The 17,402-nt window shown below is 38.1% G+C and overlaps 2 protein-coding genes across 4 annotated transcripts in view; both read left to right on the top strand.

The window, feature by feature from the left end:
- Window positions 1-3,085, top strand: part of LOC137611044 (uncharacterized protein C14orf132) — a 25,483-nt gene extending 22,398 nt beyond the window's left edge. Inside the window, exon 3 of the mRNA XM_068339018.1 lies at window positions 2,862-3,085. Within this exon, the coding sequence (XP_068195119.1) occupies window positions 2,862-2,924 (63 nt within the window). The 3' untranslated portion in view covers window positions 2,925-3,085. The remainder of the gene's footprint in view (window positions 1-2,861) is intronic.
- Window positions 3,086-13,095: 10,010 nt separating this feature from the next.
- Window positions 13,096-17,291, top strand: LOC137611051 (B2 bradykinin receptor-like). 3 transcript variants are annotated; one of them, XM_068339026.1, is made up of 3 exons: window positions 13,096-13,269; window positions 14,157-14,285; window positions 15,826-17,291. In XM_068339026.1, the coding sequence occupies exons 2-3, from the start codon at window positions 14,266-14,268 to the stop codon at window positions 16,859-16,861; spliced, it is 1,056 nt and encodes a 351-aa protein (XP_068195127.1). In that variant the 5' UTR covers window positions 13,096-13,269; window positions 14,157-14,265; the 3' UTR covers window positions 16,862-17,291. The 3 variants fall into 3 exon arrangements, with proteins under 3 accessions (XP_068195127.1, XP_068195129.1, XP_068195128.1); XM_068339028.1 differs by lacking the exon at window positions 14,157-14,285 and having other exon boundaries at window positions 13,099-13,269; XM_068339027.1 differs by lacking the exons at window positions 13,096-13,269; window positions 14,157-14,285 and adding an exon at window positions 14,994-15,180.
- Window positions 17,292-17,402: the final 111 nt, after the last annotated feature.

The raw sequence follows: 17,402 nt of genomic DNA on the forward strand, positions 1-17,402 counted from the left end.
ACTTGTAATGCAGGGATAAGAATGGAGATTAAATGGGGCTTAAGATTCAGGTTGATCCGAGCCATCTTAAACATTCATCAGATAGTTGCTAAGCAATTTAGAGCAGTGCTGTTTAATTATGCGGCTGAACAGAGACTGTGAATGTTAAAACATTTAGAAAATACCAGAATTACTTTCATGCCAGGCAGCCCTGAGGCCCAGAACATTAGATTTCAATGAAGGACTAATGCATGTGTGAAACAGTATGGAAAGCAATCATCGGCGTACGTCTGTGAATATTTTTTTCTGATGAGAAGCAAAGAATCAGATACTGATTATCATTGAACTGTTTTTTTTTTGTTTGCTATATGTTTAAAATCTAGTAAAGCTGCTAAGTGTTAATTTAATTATAATGAAGGATGACATGATAATCAGAAATGTAGCATAAAACATTAAACCCTGAAGTAATATTCACCAGGGATTATTAGAAAGTAACTTAATTGTCATTGTTTGTTTGTTTATGTTTGATCTACAGATGTTATCAAAATGCAAAAGCACAAATTGAATTCCAATATAATTTAGCCTGGATTAGATACCACACCTGATTTTGTAGTAGCTTGTAAAAGTACTGATTTTGTAGTAGCTTGTCACACAGAATGAAATCTATCTACAACAGAAATTCCAAATGTTGCAAAAATGTGAGGACAGAAAAACAGTAAGTATTTGTGGTCAAAAGTGATTCAATATTGATCCAATCTTTTGTAGACTTTGTTATAAATGTATATTATGTGAAAGGGAAAGGTTGCCTTACTATAAAGAGAAATGTTATGTATGATGATTGTCGGCTGGGAATAACAACTGTATTTTTGCTTTCGTGTAACAGCAGATATAATTAATGCTTTTTTTTTCTGTCAGGGTTTATTAATTGCTCCCACACAGAAATCACTGTGCTGCAGACAGAAGACCTGAACTTTAATACTTCTTATTTCCCTGTTTTAAGATAGAAGCTACTCTAGGATTCTGTCACCAAGGGAGAAATCCACATTCATAGTTTTAATAATCAAAATCCCACAACAGGTTAGTAGAAGATCAGGGAAGGAATGGACTAACAGGCAAAATTTCAATGGGTGTCCAAGAAAACTGAAGTAGGTGGAGCCTGAATGGAGGTGGGAAGCAGGTGGATGCAGTAACACGGGTGACAGGAATGCTTGGATTGAGTGGGAATGAATTCAGGATACAGAGGAGGAGGGAAAACTGGAACTGGGACCATGACAGATTCAGATAAAATGTTAGTACGAACTGACTAATCTATATATGAAGACAGGAGGGAAATACACATGGTGCTGTAGAGGATAAGTGGTCATAGACAAAGAGTGAATGGATAGAGAGAGAATCAGAAAGAGAAAACACTTCTCAAGCAAACCAATTTTTCTGGAATTTGGGAGATAATGTCTGTGTTAGGTTAAAAATTACAAACCCATCTTGTAACACCATACATGTTCAAATATTCCCACCCTGCAGATGACAGTAGTAAAAGAAGTTATCAACCTGTGAGGAGAAATTCAGACAGAAAGTGATGTAATCTTTTGTTATGATTATGATTAAATTACTTTTCAGGTTTGTTATTTTTAATAAATGATTAATTTAGATGTACTGCAGACATGTTGTAAACCACACACACACAATGCTCCTTTTGTAGAGATGTGCTATTAAAACCTATGTATTCATATGGTTCGTTTGTTTGGCACATTTCTCTGGAACCAGTTCATCTGGACATAGTGTTTCGAGTCGTGAGTGATTCACTGCAAACGTCGGCTGAATGTCAACTTTTGGCTTTGTACACTCAGCCCCACCCGGAGCTCCATCTTTTTCCACCTGAATCACTAACGCCTTGCTCCTATTGACACCAACCCACCAACAAAGATGTCTGCTCTCTGCTGAGCCATCAAGTGAGATTGATGCGAAGCTTAGACGGCGCCATCTGTCATTTTGACACCAGCACAAGTTGTTTAAAGATCACCTGGTCTCATTCTCTGTGGACCTCCATCTCTGTCGACAAGTCATTGTGCTGAACCAACAACTGTGTAGTCAAAGCACGGCCGACAGGCTGAAACCAGTGGCTCAAATATTCAGCTTGATGAAACAAATTGCTTTTTTCATCTAGTCATGGTGGATGAAAAAAGCATCTACCATGACTAGATGCCATGACTAGGGGTGTAAAATGAAAACGTGTTACAACCCTGGGTGTCCACACATGATAAGGCTGACCTTCACGTCTGTATTGTTGCCCACTGACCTCAGGAAATGAAATGTTTGGAGAATTTGACAGCTGACAGGCTTTTGGCCATGCAAATCAAATTCCTCTGCAAAGCTAAAAATTGTTAGTTATGTAAAAAAAAAAAAAATCTTTGTGTTATCCTTGTTGCCTGACTGGAGTTGGACTTCAGTTGCCGTGTTGAATTGACTTTGTATGTGATCATGCTCCAAGATTTATTTATTTTTTGGATAGTGTGAAAACAGACGATTAGTCTTCTGTGCCAACTATTCTTGTGAACTGAAGTCAACAAATTTCTGTTCCGTTCCGGGTTTTGTTTATTTTTATAATAAACATGTCCACCCCCCTCTAAAATGAAACTTAGTGAAAGTTCAGACAGGAAGTCTATCTCTGGCACGCCTACTCTATCACAAGCACCTTCTCATTATTCTAGGATTCAATAGTTTGTTCTCCTCTTAACCAATCAAAACCTGTCAAATTGTCTTGTTAGCCAATCATTTTCAAGCTGTCAGTCTCTCTCTCTCTCTCTCTCTCTCTCTCTCTCTCTCTCTCTCTCTCTCTCTCTCTCTCTCTCTCGCTCTCTCGCTGTCTCTCTCCTGTCATTTAGCTGTCAGTTCTGTACAGCAACATCCGCAACCCACTTCCACCCCTGCACCACCTCACTCCGTGACACCTGGACACCACCTCCAACCGACTCCTCTCATTAGGGGTTCTTCCTATAAAGTCATCCAAGCAACAAGCTCAACTCCTCACCACCATCAGCGTCTGGGTTCCAGGAGCAAGTCTCCCACATACAGGAAGCACCTAATTTATCGGTGATGACCGACTTCCTCCTGGGGTCTAAATAACAAAGATACTTCTGTTTACAATAAATTTAATATAACTAAAATGTCTCCTCTCTTATTTATCTTTCCAATCTCTCCTGAATGAAATTACCTTTTATATTTGTATCCTATTAAATATTTTACTATATATAATATCCTAGTGGGAATGTTGTGACTGGTGTAAAAATGTGGATTGAAGTTAGGTTTTCCAACCTCAATCATAAGATGAAATATCAGACTGCAGAGAAGCTATCACATCACTTCAGCTGCTCAGTGTGTTTTTCCTCTTCATGTAATCAAGTGACTCAGTAGTGGAAGTGTTCCAGAGTTATTGCTGCACCTGCCGACTCCTGGAGACAAGAGATTTTCAAAAATACCCTCAGAATGAACAAGATGAAGCGGATAAAACTGTCCTTGCCTGAGCTAATCTATGCTAATGTATGGTAATTATTACACCCAGGTGATATCTACGGTGGCTCAGGCATAGTTTTTACAGTTAATGCGAGATGAGATTTGCTTTGCCTGTGAATAATAGATAAAGTTGTTAATTTAAAGCCAGTGTGAGACATGGTAGGAGAGGATATCTTGCTGCTCCTGCAAGTAGAGGAGTTCCTGCCTCTGAGTCTGTGATACTTCAGCAAGAAGCTCCCGTTGGGAGTGACAGCTTGATGATAAGCGTTGGGTCTGCTCATATACGCCAAGCTGATTGGACATATCTTGTCAAGCTGTCTCTTCAGAGACACACAGGAACTTCTAGTGTGAGTCTCCTGTTATACTGATCACTAGCCGTAACAAAGGCTATGCATCACTATATTTATAATGCGTCACATCAACATGCTTAGAGCAGCAAACATTAGAGGAAGTCCGTAACAGTGTGTAGCTTGTCTTTGCTTATAATGCGTATGGGATGATGCTGGGGAGTTCTCAGTGTCATCAGCGGCTCACGTGGCTTCAATCCATCAGTCAAGACAGATTGAAGCATAAATTAAAACAGCATTTAGAAGCACAGCCAGTGTCATGGTGAGATAATTGAGCATCCTTATTTTACATTAATGTCAAACTGATTGTTGTATGATTAAACCTGAATTTGGTATAATCACTGTACTGCCTAATGAGAGGAGTGCAATCTAATCATCATGACTCCATAACTCTGTAAGCACGACTTCATAATGGTTCCGTGCCCACATCAAACTGTGATTAGATTAAGCTTGTTGGCATATTTATGCAACACCAATTAAGTTCTTAATGACATGTTATATGTTTTCAGATTGCTATAAAGTGATGTGGGGGTTTTTTTACACTTCGGGATTATGATGCATCTCATTATTTATATTGGTAAAGGCAATACAAAAGTACAATTAGTCAACACAGACAATAACATATGACTTTTGAAAAAATAACAAAAATGACAGCATGTGCTCATCAATAAATCTGATAAATAAAAATTTAAATGAACTTTAGTAATGGTGTGTGGCAGAAGTTATCTGCTAATACTGTTATTAGAAAATACCTGTGGTGCTTTGAGACCAAACATGAATCTGTTGACTGCACTTTTGCTCAACTGAACGGGTTGTTTGGAGGAGTGAGAGAGTCTACAACTGCCATAATGCATTTTTTACATTTTGAACAGGTGTTTAGTTAGCATTTCAGCCCTTGTTTGCCCATCATGGTGTTGATATTTTTCCCCTACGGTGGGTTTTCAGAGAATGACATTGAGCTCTGTGTCTGAGAACTGTTTTAAAATGTCACTACAGTTTACATAAATGCCACATAAGGAGGACGGGCTAAAAAATAAAGCTGCCTCTGCAGACAATCACATGAATGCTACAACAAACTTTGGATTGCTTTGAAAGGTCAAAACTAGCTCGGGGCCTTTCATCAGGAGTTTCATCAGGGTAAATTGATCTCACTATAAAGTTATTTTTTAAAGGAACGGTTGGTGAAGTTTTGACCTATCAAAGTAATTTCTCCTCTGTCTAGAACCTGCAATGATGCTAACACGTGAGCAAAGGTACTTGAGAGAGCGACAGTCCCAGTCAAAACTTCACCAGCGTCCATACTTTTGGTGGGCTTCACCATCTTGGATGGAAACTGACCGAATCCTCACACAGCTCAGTTTGTTTGGGCACAAATATGATTTTGCAGAGTTCAAATTTGTATATTTCACAGGATATACAAGTAAATAAAATTCAACTCTATTTTTCTTCCCTGTTTGTTTTAAGGTCATTGAAAGCTCCTATTAGTCAAGGCAAGGGCCTGATTGTGCAGCAGGAAGCAGAATTGAAAAGTTTAATGTCTCTCCTGAGGTGAACTATTAAACTTCAGAGATGGGTGAACTGCATCAATGGAGGGACAATAATAGGGATGCATTAGCGTGTTTGAGATTGATTCATTTTTCTAGTTTATAGAATTAGGTTGTTAACAGAATTAATAATGAGCTGTTCAATCAGTGTTCCCTGCATGAGGTTTCCAAGTGGAAGAAAAAGCTTGTTCCCATCAGATCGAGAGCCTTCGGGACCACCACTGCCTCAATGAATTTTATGCAATCAACATTATTTTTGATGCTAAGTGGTTCAGAGCACAAGCCGAATAGAGTCTTATTTTCTAATTCTATGCATAAATAAGTAGGTGACTGTAAATTTCTGAAACTTGTTTTTCTCTCTTTCCCCTCACATGCAAACACACCTTCTAATGATGCTGCTCATTATAGTTGCTTTCCTCTCAGCTCAGACTAATTAGAACAATTACACAAAAAATCAAAACATTAGCCACGTAAGCTGACTCCCTCACACTGAGACAGTATTAGCCGTGGGAAGAACTTAAATAAATATGTAGTATCCTATATAATGTTGTAATAATTGATTTCCCTTCAAAATTAAGACATAATTGAAGGCTGTCCCACTGATTACTTTCCTAGAAATACGAATACGGACACAGAAAGAAGCCCAAAGTCACATGTAATCCATTCCTACATTAAATCTTGCTTTCTAGTAAGAGTTCCATTGTGATGGTAAACATTATGCCAATGGTGACAAGGAACACAGTGTCCTCAATGCAATCCTGTGGGCTCCGCCACCCCCTGATGCTGCAGCAGTGTCAGGGTAAAATGCTTCATTACTGTTACTCAATGATGGGAGCTCAGCATCACCTGTCATCCAAAAGGCAAGAGCCCTATTCTTTTGATTTAGTATTGCTGCTGAGTGGATGGCTGGATCTCCTTCTCTCTCACTCTCTCTCCCTCTTTCTCTTCTATTAGGCAGTAGGACAAAGTGTCTGTCTCTGCCCGTCATCTCATATAGAAAACATCCTGAGAAAGAGAGAGGAATTTATGAGTGAGCTGCCCTTTAGACAAGATGGATGTACCTCTGCCCACCTGTGCCCTGAGCCAAATCGCCAACATATCGTTCTTGTTATTATTTTTCAGTTGAAACTACGGTAACTTTTTTTTATTATTGAGCAAGGTGATGAAGTAGTTTCCTACTATTTGCAATATTCAGAATGGAATATTGGTCAAAATAAGAGTAGTCCACATGCTAGCATCTCTGTTACACTGAAGTGTAATTAAACCTCAGAGGATTGTCAATGTCTTTGCCAGAAACTTCTCACAGATCACTGGTGGACTCCTGGGAATCAGACTCCCATCCTTCCGCAGGACACAGCTCTGACACCACACCGGAAACCTGGATATTAGAATGCAGAACATACAGCTTGTCACCATGGAGACTGACATACATCACTCTGGTTGCCTGACATGCCCATTCGCAGACAGAGCAGACATTTGCGGTGTCACTTACACGGCTGATGGCCGGAATTAGAGTGGGAACTGTGCCTGGGGGCTAATATGAGATCCATTGAATTGGGAGCAAGAGCTGAATAAAGAGACACATAGATAGATTCACAGGCCAACAGAAAATGACAGAATGATTGAAAAGACCAAAAATGCAGGAGAATGAGGGGGAAGAGGTGCGGGATAGACAGCGGAAGCCAATGTCCATTTCACTGTGTGGTGATGAATGTCTGGCAGGTACTCTCCAAGAGATTTATCTCTAGTTTGGTGTGAAACATGAAACATTTAGTATTCTTTTTCTCTTTTTGTCATGTCTTATGACAGCAGTGCTATTTGACCCTCTGAAGTCATTTCTGTATGCTCAGATTTACCATCAAAGCCTTCTTTTATTTTAGAGGGCAGAAAGAATATGCACTTGAGAATCCACTCAGTGGTACAGCATCTTGGCTGGAGCCTATTCCAACAGATGCTAGCTGGGAGGAAAGACCACCTGTGTTTTATATGTTAGACATACATTATAGAGACAGTCAGGCATTGGTTCACATTGAAACCAAAATGTCAGGTACTGCATGTCTTCGAACGGTCAGATGAAGCTGGAGTGGTCAGAAGAAACTCAGGAAGAACATAGTTTGGACAGACATGTTCCTGGTTAAAACAGACACACACACACACACACACACACACACACACACACACACACACACACACACACACACACACACACACACACACACACACACACACACACACAATCTCTCCACAGAAAGTAGAGTAATACCCACTGCGCTACTTTGCTGGCATTGATCCATGTCTGCTTGAGCGTTATATACAGTACATATTATTATTGGTGTTAACTGTCTTGTCACAGACAGCCTTATAGCCAGTGACAAATGAGGGGAACTGACAAGGTTTGCATGTCGATGTGATGTATTTTATTACAAAAGTTCGTAAAGTAAAAATAATCAAATTAATTGTTTCTATAAATACTCCTTCAGAAGAGTACTGTCTGTGCCTGCTCCTCGCACTGATGAATTTCTGAGGCTCAGAACACTTTACATTTCATCCACTAGAGGACTCTACTGCAAATGAATGATGATAGTGAATACATGTATTACAAAATGTACAGCGTTGATTCAAACTCGTCCTTATTGGAATAAGGTTTGGCTTCAGCTTTTACTCATATAATGAATACACATTGTCAACAAATGTATTTATTTTACTGTCATAAGTTCAATGCAACTTAAAAACAATGCTTCAATCCTCTTTTCCAAGTTTTTTTCAATTTTAAATCTAGTTTCTGTGTGTGTGTGTGTGTGTGCGTGCGTGCGTGCGTGCGTGTGTGTGTGTGTGTGTGTGTGTGTGCATGCATGCGTGCGGGTGCGTGTGCGTGTGTGTGTGTGCGTGCATGCGTGCGTGTGCGTGTGTGTGTGGGAGAGAGAGGGGGAGAAAGAGAGAATAAAATAAAAAAGTGACATGATCATTTAAAAATAGGAACGTTTTGATATAATTTTGTTTTGATTATAAGTAAAGTCTTAAAAAGTGTTTTATTTTAAAAGACAAGTCAGTTTTGAGCTTTATTTTTCTTCATCTGTCTAACTGTTGTCAACTTAATGATTTTTAATTGCCAGTTTTGCCTTGGTGTTTGAACACAGAAAAAAATTACTAAAATGTGCTGTGTAACTCTTACTAGGAGTAATGATTATATATTATAATCCATTTTTAAACGATTCACATGCTCTTTTTGCTTGCATTAAGGCTGAAAAATCTTTCATATTATTGTTTCCTTTTCTTTCTTTGTTACTGGACTGTTTCTGAAGTTTTTCCTTTTCAGAGAGAAAAAAAAACTTTTTGGAAATAGAGGAGATGAGTCAGTGATATGATGCAGGAATCCTTTCTGCTTGTTTTACTGACTGCCTTTGACAATGCTGTGATTCTCACAGTCATTGCCAGAGCCCCCGAGGCCAACGTTTGCCATGTAGTCTGTCAGTCAGCATCAGAGTAATAGAGACACAAAATTCAAGCATCCAAAACAAGACAGGAGTCTGTTTATCTTGGATAATGCCTAGTTGTATTTACTATGTATTTCTATAATTGTCATATTTTACAATATAGACTCTAGTAAATTTGATTTTGTGAGTTGTATTTTATCAGTTTGATGCTCAGTGGGAAAAACCGTGTCTTTTTCAAAAGCGTTGGTGGAAGTTGTGGGATGAAGCAGAGGTTTACGTGGATGGAATGATTAATATTTATCATGATCACATTTACCAATTGAACCAAATGACGAAATGATGAGTGTTTTTTTCCTTCTCACTCAGTTCTTCTTGAAACCATTAAATAAATACGTAAGCTTTCAGCTTAGTCATCGCACTTAGACAGTTGACCATAAATGGCAGATTTCCTGTTTTTGTATTTGATCTGATGTTCAAATTATGTAGTCTTTAGACGTATTTGGACAATGGCAAAACACCAGTATGTGAGTCACTGTGTTTGATAGTCTTGTGATGACTGGCACAATCGCATAAAAAGGGATGTGAAAATAAAGTCCTATTTTTATTACCACTTGTTTGATTTGCTCATTTTCATTTGCCTTTATTTTGACACATCAAGCATTTAAACCATAGTGCAAAAAATACTGGAGAAGATCCAGATTGCTGTCCAAAACCTTACTATGCTATACAACTAATTAGGTGGTCTCTGTGTCTGCAAAAAATTAGGCGTATTCAATGCCAATTTGCCAGGATAATTTCAGAAAGCTGCATGGCATTACAGTTGTTGAATATCCCATGAATTTCTGATGGAATGGGTGTTTTCCACTGCAGTGAGCAAAAGTTGCATTAGTGGTTTCAGACAGGAGCTGGGACGTCTCCTGGCGTCAGAGGATGGGGGTGGTTTGATTTCGTCTGTCATTCACTCGCCTCTCAACCGCCCTGATTCTGCCAGACAGCTGTGAAAGCAATGTGTAAACTACATAAGTGGAACTGTGTTGGCTCAAAGCTGTAAGGAGTTACAAAACACAACCGGGGATGGGATCAGTACCAAATAGTTGAGCTCAGAACCTGGAAAATCCTTAAGAGATGAACTGAAGGAGACAGGAAATGAGCGGAGTATTTTGTATTAGGAGCAGGAGCCTTGCCGCCCACATGTCCCAACTTTATTTTATAAATAGATCTTTACACACCAAGACATAGCAGCAGTAGACAGAGTTTAAGTCTGTCTTTTTGATTACTCAGATCTTTCAGTTTGCTGTGATCTATAACTTAGACGAAAAGATTTATAGAATATCTATCAACTTGAAGGACGTCTAAAGTGTCAAGGCTGTTAATATAATAAAAGTTGATTGAATAAGGCATAGTGCTTTGAGGGATCATATTACAACTTTTTGTTCTAACTAACCCCATAGCTATCAGATATTATTTGCTATGTTTTGAGATTGTTTAAAGACTCTGAGACAAATGCTTTTAAAAATGCATAATTTAAAATAGACATGAAATATTTAATTCAAACTATCAAAAAACTGAACAGATGTAACTAGAACACTACTCACAGATCTATCTGGACATTCTGTCAGATATCACTAATGTGTTTCAGTCATAGCTTGTAAAATCAGCATGATAAAAACAAGACAGTGCTTATTTACCTATCGAGGAGGTAGGATGGTACTCGGCTGCAAATGTAGCATGCCTTCCCTGGAAATGTCTTTCCACATTACTGTTTTTGTTATTTAACAACTTCTCATTACAAAGCAAAGATGCGGGCAATCCTCCCGCATTGGCAATGAAAGCAAATGATTCAGGTCCAAGAACTGTCGAATCATCTGTTCTCGTCAGCTATCTTTCTGTTTCACTTTGTAATCCATGGCCCATCACACACCCGCCACTTTGTTTGCAACAGCCACCTGCGTGGCACCACGCCAAGCTGACAGAAACGTGTGTCGCAGGCTATGACGCAAATGGTCATTGACAGAACTATTCAAATTTACAGCATTGAAAAATGTTAGGAATGTTTGTGTCATATTTGTCCTCCTACAAAATACAAAAAAACCCAAAAATATACTGTATTTTACCTCTATCTTTTTTCATTTTCGTACATTTTTGAAAAGCTCCAGAGAGCCACTAGTGCTGCGCTAAAGAGCCGCATGCGTGTTGTTGACTCCCAAACTAAGTTAAGGAAGTTAGATGGCAAGATGAAAACATCCAAAATTCTAATCCCAATGAGAATAAACCAATAGGCACCTGAAAGAAACCCAGAAGCTAACAAGGTTCGTAAAGACAAAGCAAACAGAAAAGTTGATTGAATGAGTAAAAGCAAATGAACTTAATACACAGGAGGGTAATCAATAATGCAAACCAGTTGGGGGCAATTACTGAGGCTAAAAGAGTCACACAAAAAAAGTAACTATAATGTAAAACATGGCATAAGAAAAAAAGTCTTCAGATTAAACAAAAATCCCTGACCTTGAAAATAAAATCACCATAATGACCTCTGGTTTATGATAAATACATCTAAAAGTCACCGAGTAAGATATGAAAACATTTTGGCTCTAGACAGCATTTTTACCTGCTCTGGATGCCTGATTATCTCATTGAGTTACCCCCCTCATGTCCCTTGCTGTGTCCTTTCTGTCCTCACAGTCATAAGAGGATGTCACTGGTATAACTTTCATATAAAATACTGATCATAGACCAGCTGAGTTTAGGCCTTGTGATTTGAGCTGATGGTCCAGACACACTCCAGTTGGTAAGGCCACTAATAAATAGAAAGTTAACTGACAGCCGGAAATAACCATGGTGCCCTCTACACCCTTGAGTACATCCATAACGTCTTATTCTTTCTTTTAACATGACAGTTTGTGCAAATACTTCAATGGATTGAAATTTTTTAGTAATGTAAAAGTTAGGGTTAGGGTTAGGGTTTTAGTAAGTGCCAAAACAACCATTAGCTAAAGGTGATTTGGAGGAAAATCTTCACATTGTGCCTGTTTTGTTTTTTCTTAATGTTTTTTTGAAGATTTCTACACACATTTAGTAAGATAAATCTCGTCAAACCATATGGAGAACCATGCACAGTACAACCAAATACAGAAATAGAAAACTGTTCAGAGACAATGACAAAACCAGAGCTCACTATCAAACCAGATTGTCTGTGCTGGAGGCTGGACTGGAAGGAAGTTTTTTTTTAATGTTATGAAGACAAACAGGATAAGGCAGTCCAAAGGCAGTCCAAAGTGAAAACATCAGGAATTGAAGCAGTCTGGATCCCTAAAGATAAGATAAAATTAAAATTACTTTTGACATTTTAATACCTCAGTTGTGTGTAAATGGTACACAGCTACTTATTTGGCTTTATTATTATTATTATTATTATTACAGTTATATTTTTTTTGGCTTTCCAGTTACCCTTGTATTTTTTTCAAAGGAAATAATTACACAATGTGAATAAAATCATCTGTCAAACTATACAATGTATTTTGCTTCTTATCGCATCAGGAAACAAGGAAAGGGTGGATGAGGAAAGGAGGAAATCACTCCATTACAGCACCAGGAAGCATCATTATGTTTTGCTGCTATTAGATTAACTACATGCTATCTGCTTCTCCGTAGTTACAGGGATCCCACCTGTTGGAGGTCGCTTTGAGGACAGTAATCAGATTTCCCAGCTTCATGTAAAAGCAACAGGTATACATTTACAGAAAATCAAGCAGTTCGTTCTTTTTGCATGTGTTTAGGAAGACCTTGAAAAGTCAATACTATTACACGTCTTAAGAAAGCTCACATTATGTCCACATATTCAGAGCACCACATTCATATGAATGTGGGACACACACATTATTCTATACATTACTGACACTAGCTTTTAAATGGCATTTGATTTTTAGTGCATTTTCACAACATTGTATCTCACATTTCCCCAGATTGGAGCCGATGTTCAGAAGCTTGAGCCAACTGCCGTGGACACACGGATCTACTTTAGCGCAGTTTACAAAATCTAATAACGTCATTCACCTATAAATCTTAATTTGGTAGATTAGGAGCAAGATTGGAGAGTCAGCGTCAACATTGTGCATGGGGAATGATCTGAGTCACACAATACAAGACTGCAAGAGAACAGAAACTGTTAACAAGGGAGTGATGATAATTTGAATTTGAATTATTCTTAAGTTGTTTTTCTTTTTCTTTTTTTTGGTGGTGAGCAACAACAAAAAGAAATTTCAGGATTCACCATTTTTTGTCCATAAAATAGAGCAAGAGAAGTGCAAACAAAAGAGGATTCACCATCACAAAGGCAAAGACTTCTACCATCACCACTGACCACAAAGGAAGACTCTCGTTCAACTGTTAGAGTCAAGTTGGGTGATTTTGGGAAGACGAAGGGAAAACTCACTCAAGAAAGAATTTGCGCCAAAGGTAGGCCATGTTTTCAGTGTTTACTGGTAGTCTATACAGTATATTACCTTGAGTAGGTATAGTAGCAGCATTAACTTGCATAAATATTTTGCTTTTATTTGACCATGACAAAGTTGATCACTGCTCTGATGTCTTAAAGCGACAATACAGTGAGCCTGTCCATGTAGCGATGCACAAATACTGCCTGTGTGATGCACCAGCAATTGTAGTGATCACCAGTCAAATGGTAGAAATACACAAATGGCGTTACAGAATCTGATCAGATAAACAGAAGCTTGGGATAGTACACTAAAGGTGCGTTCACGTCGCTCCACCATTGTACAACTCACGCTGTGGTCTTTGGGTTTCTAATTAGAATTTAAAAAGTTTAGTTGTATAGTTTCATGTTTTTAATCATCCCATTAATTTCTTCTTTGAATTTTTATAACAAAGGGTGCCTTTCAATTTAATGTAGCCTAATGCTTTTCAGAAAGCATAGTTTCACTTAGAAAATATTTTTCAAATAAATTTTAAAGAAAAAAGTATCCAAACATCTCCAGTGAACATAATATCTCAGTTCCAAGTAGAAGTATTTTGTGTGTCTCTGACTTACAATTATATATTTTCACCTTAACTTTCATCTCATGTTTTATTCCAGTTTAAATGATGACAAAATAGTTGCTACATTAAATGGAAGGTTCACTTTAAAACATACTTTTTCAAAACAGAGACTTGAGTGACTGCTTGTTTGTCTAACATGTGGAAAATACAGAAAGACATCCTCAGTTTGAATTTATTTAGAAGTCAGAAGAAGAGGAAAAAGAGACAAACAGGAGAGAGAGAGAGAGAGAGAAAAAAAGGAAGCATGTAGTCTGAAGAAGTCTGACGTTTTGGATGTTTAATTGCAGTTTCCTTTAAGAGAGCGAGTCACAGACAGACTAGAGTAGAGTAAGGGAGGGTACAGCAGCAGTGTAACCAGACATCTGGACACATCACATCTGGATACACTTATAAGAGATGACTCTTCAGCCGACAAGGTATGTATAAAACATTTTCTTTATATATTTATGTGGAGTAAAAAAAATAGTAGAGAATTACATAGTCATGTATAGTATGTACATAAAATATGTGGTATTTTATATAAAAGTCAGGCATACATTGCATATTGCAATGTATTATTTTTAAATTATTTTCATTTTCTCCCTTATAATATACTGATGGAATATTGTATCTGCAGGTGTATTACAAACTTCTCTGTGACTTTTCATCTAGACCTACCATCCACCATATTGATTGTTGTTGATTAAAAATAAATTAAAAATGTTCTCAAATATATATACATATATAAACTTGGAGAGTTAACATGATATCACACAACACTGGGTTTGCCATGTTGCCCATGAGGGCAACATGGCAAACCCTGTTACTGCATGATTTCAAAACATGCAGAAATATCTTTATGATCGATGATTGAAGATAGTGCTGTCAGTGACTACATGGGAAAAAATGCAATTCAGGAAATAGAAATTGCAACAGCAATACGATTTGTAGGATGGAGATGGGCACTTAAATACACTGCTCTGTTTTATTATTGGGTTTGCAGTCGGCCCTCAAAGCACTCAGCTTCAGTAATGATCAGCTGTTTGCAGGGGATGAAATGTTACTGTAATTGTCCAGTAATTTTATTATAGTATTATAAGTTGTTTTTATTGCAGTAGAAAGTACACTGCCTGAAAGTAACGGTGTAAGCAAAAAATATGTTCACCTCTGTTCCTCTAAAAGAAATGAAGACCAATTCAGAGCATGACCCTGTAATCAACATTTCTGCAGTGGGCAAAGGCATGGGCAACGCTGACAACAAATTACACAGCAGAACCGCATTTCCCAAAAATTGTAGAAATAGAAAAAAGTTACATCAACAAACAAACGAAGGTCAGTAGTTGAACAATAACTAACCTAAATATCGCATTGAGAGTACACAGTGTACTGTATTTACTTCTTGACCTTGCCGTATTAAGCTAGTCAGCCAATTAAATTAAAGAAAAATGTGCAAAGAAAGAGTGATTTAAATGACTGCCTTTTTATTGTTGCCTTTGTTCAAACATTAGGAGGATCTATAGTCAAAAAGTAAACAGAATTTTATTAGTTGGATCACCTGAACAGTCCTACACGCTGGTGCTTTCCCTCACACGATCATGCCATTGTATGACGCAAAAGTCTTTCATCCTTAATGGATGTGAATGGGATCAGTGTGGCTTGAGCAAGTGGACAATTATGGGTCAAAGTTCATGGTTGGGGCACCTCTGCTTTTACAAACCTTCATCATTTTCATTGTCATACCTACTTTAAAAGAATTGCTTAGACAGACTGCTTGATGTTATGAAGCCTCAGGTGTAACCATTGTCTAAACTCTATGCACAGCAAGTTGGGGGACCTGGGTTCTGGTCTGGGAAGATGAAGAATACTGTTTGGGAAGGAAGCAAAAGCAATAAGCAGAAGCAAAAACTGTTTTGCATAAAAGGTGAAAGGGTTTATAATGCTATTAAATGTTTAATTTCTGTTTTTCTTTCCTCACAGCATTCTGAGTTTCGACACCACAACTGTATATGGAGACCTCAACATCACAAATGGCACTGAATGCCCTGAAACAGATGCCTGGGAGTGGCTCAATTCCAGTCAGCCAGTGTACATCCTGCTCATCACTGTACTTGGAATCATCTTTAATGTGTTTGTCTTAATGGTTTTCTGCCTCCATAAGAAGGCCTGCACAGTGGCTGAGATCTACTTGAGCAACTTGGCTGCTGCCGACCTTGTTTTGGTGTCCTGTTTGCCTTTCTGGGCTGTCAACATATTCAATGATTTCAACTGGCCTTTTGGACAGTTCCTATGCAAAGTCATCAACCTGGGCATTAAAATGAATGCCTACTGCAGTATCTATTTCCTTGTTATGGTTAGCATAGACCGTTATGTGGCGCTAGTGTATACAATGTCTTATGGCAGGATGCGCAGGCCAAAATATGCTAAATTAAGCTGTCTACTGATGTGGGGTTTTGGTGTGCTTCTGGGTGTCCCTACACTCATCTTTCGCAAAGTACACTATTTCCATGAGTATGGAGTACATGCATGTTTTCTGGATTACCCAAACCAAATTATAGAGCTGGTTTGTGACGTGCTCCTGATTGTTTTCAGCTTCATTATTCCAATTTCAGTCATCTCATTCTGCACACTGAAAATTATACAGGCTTTGAAGGTCCAGGCAATAGAAAGAATGAATGCTGAGAAGACAGAGCAGAGAGCCACCATTCTGGTGCTGGCGGTCCTACTAGCATTCCTATTTTGCTGGGTGCCGTTCCACATAGTCACAGCACTGGACGTGTTGCTACGAACTGAAGTCCTGGAAGGGTGTCACCTCAAGACCGTCTTAGATATCTGCAACCAGATATTCACCTACTTAGCCTTTTCCAACTGCGTCCTCAACCCCATCCTCTACGTCATCGTGGGAAAAAACTTCCGGAAAAAAGTTTCAGAGGTCTTTAAGGAGTTTAACAATAAGAAAACAGGGTCTTCTGAATCCACTCGTTCAAACCAGTCATCCACACTGAGGACTATTTAAAATATGACTTTCAGAAATACAGTTCCCATCGACGAAAGAAAGGTGACTGTAGTGGAATCAATTATCTGTCTTGATTCAATTGAAACATTGAGATTTTGGATTGAAAAGAATGTTCTCTTTTGTAAAAGGTGTATGTAATCGAAAGTAAAGTCATATTTGAACTATATTAAATTATTGCATGTCACAGATAACCTGGGTAACCTGGATTTTTAACTTCATAACAGTTCCATCAGATTTTATATGTTGTTATTGTGTAATTATAAGCATCAGTATATAGGATGTCCTGGATTTATGTAAATACAATTTTAATGTTCTGCCTTGTACAGCTGAAAACTAAGCAGTCCCAGCATTTGTCGCTCTATCCATTTGTCGCTCTATCTGTACATAACTATCGAATAAAACACGTATATGTGTAAATTGGTATGAATAATGAATTGTTATATATTTTTTGGGGGTGTTTTTTGTTAACTTCAGCACAAAAACCAGAAATTTAGAAAGTTGGTTTTTTTTGTGAGTGTTTCTGACTCATTGTCTGCTGAGT

This window comes from Antennarius striatus, chromosome 17, assembly GCF_040054535.1.
Source record: "Antennarius striatus isolate MH-2024 chromosome 17, ASM4005453v1, whole genome shotgun sequence".
NCBI lineage: Eukaryota > Metazoa > Chordata > Actinopteri > Lophiiformes > Antennariidae > Antennarius > Antennarius striatus.

Coding starts and splice junctions, on each gene's coding strand:
- LOC137611051 (XM_068339026.1), top strand. CDS start 14,266: ATGACTCTTCAGCCGACAAG. Junction 14,286..15,825: donor ATGACTCTTCAGCCGACAAG/GTATGTATAAAA, acceptor CTTTCCTCACAG/CATTCTGAGTTTCGACACCA.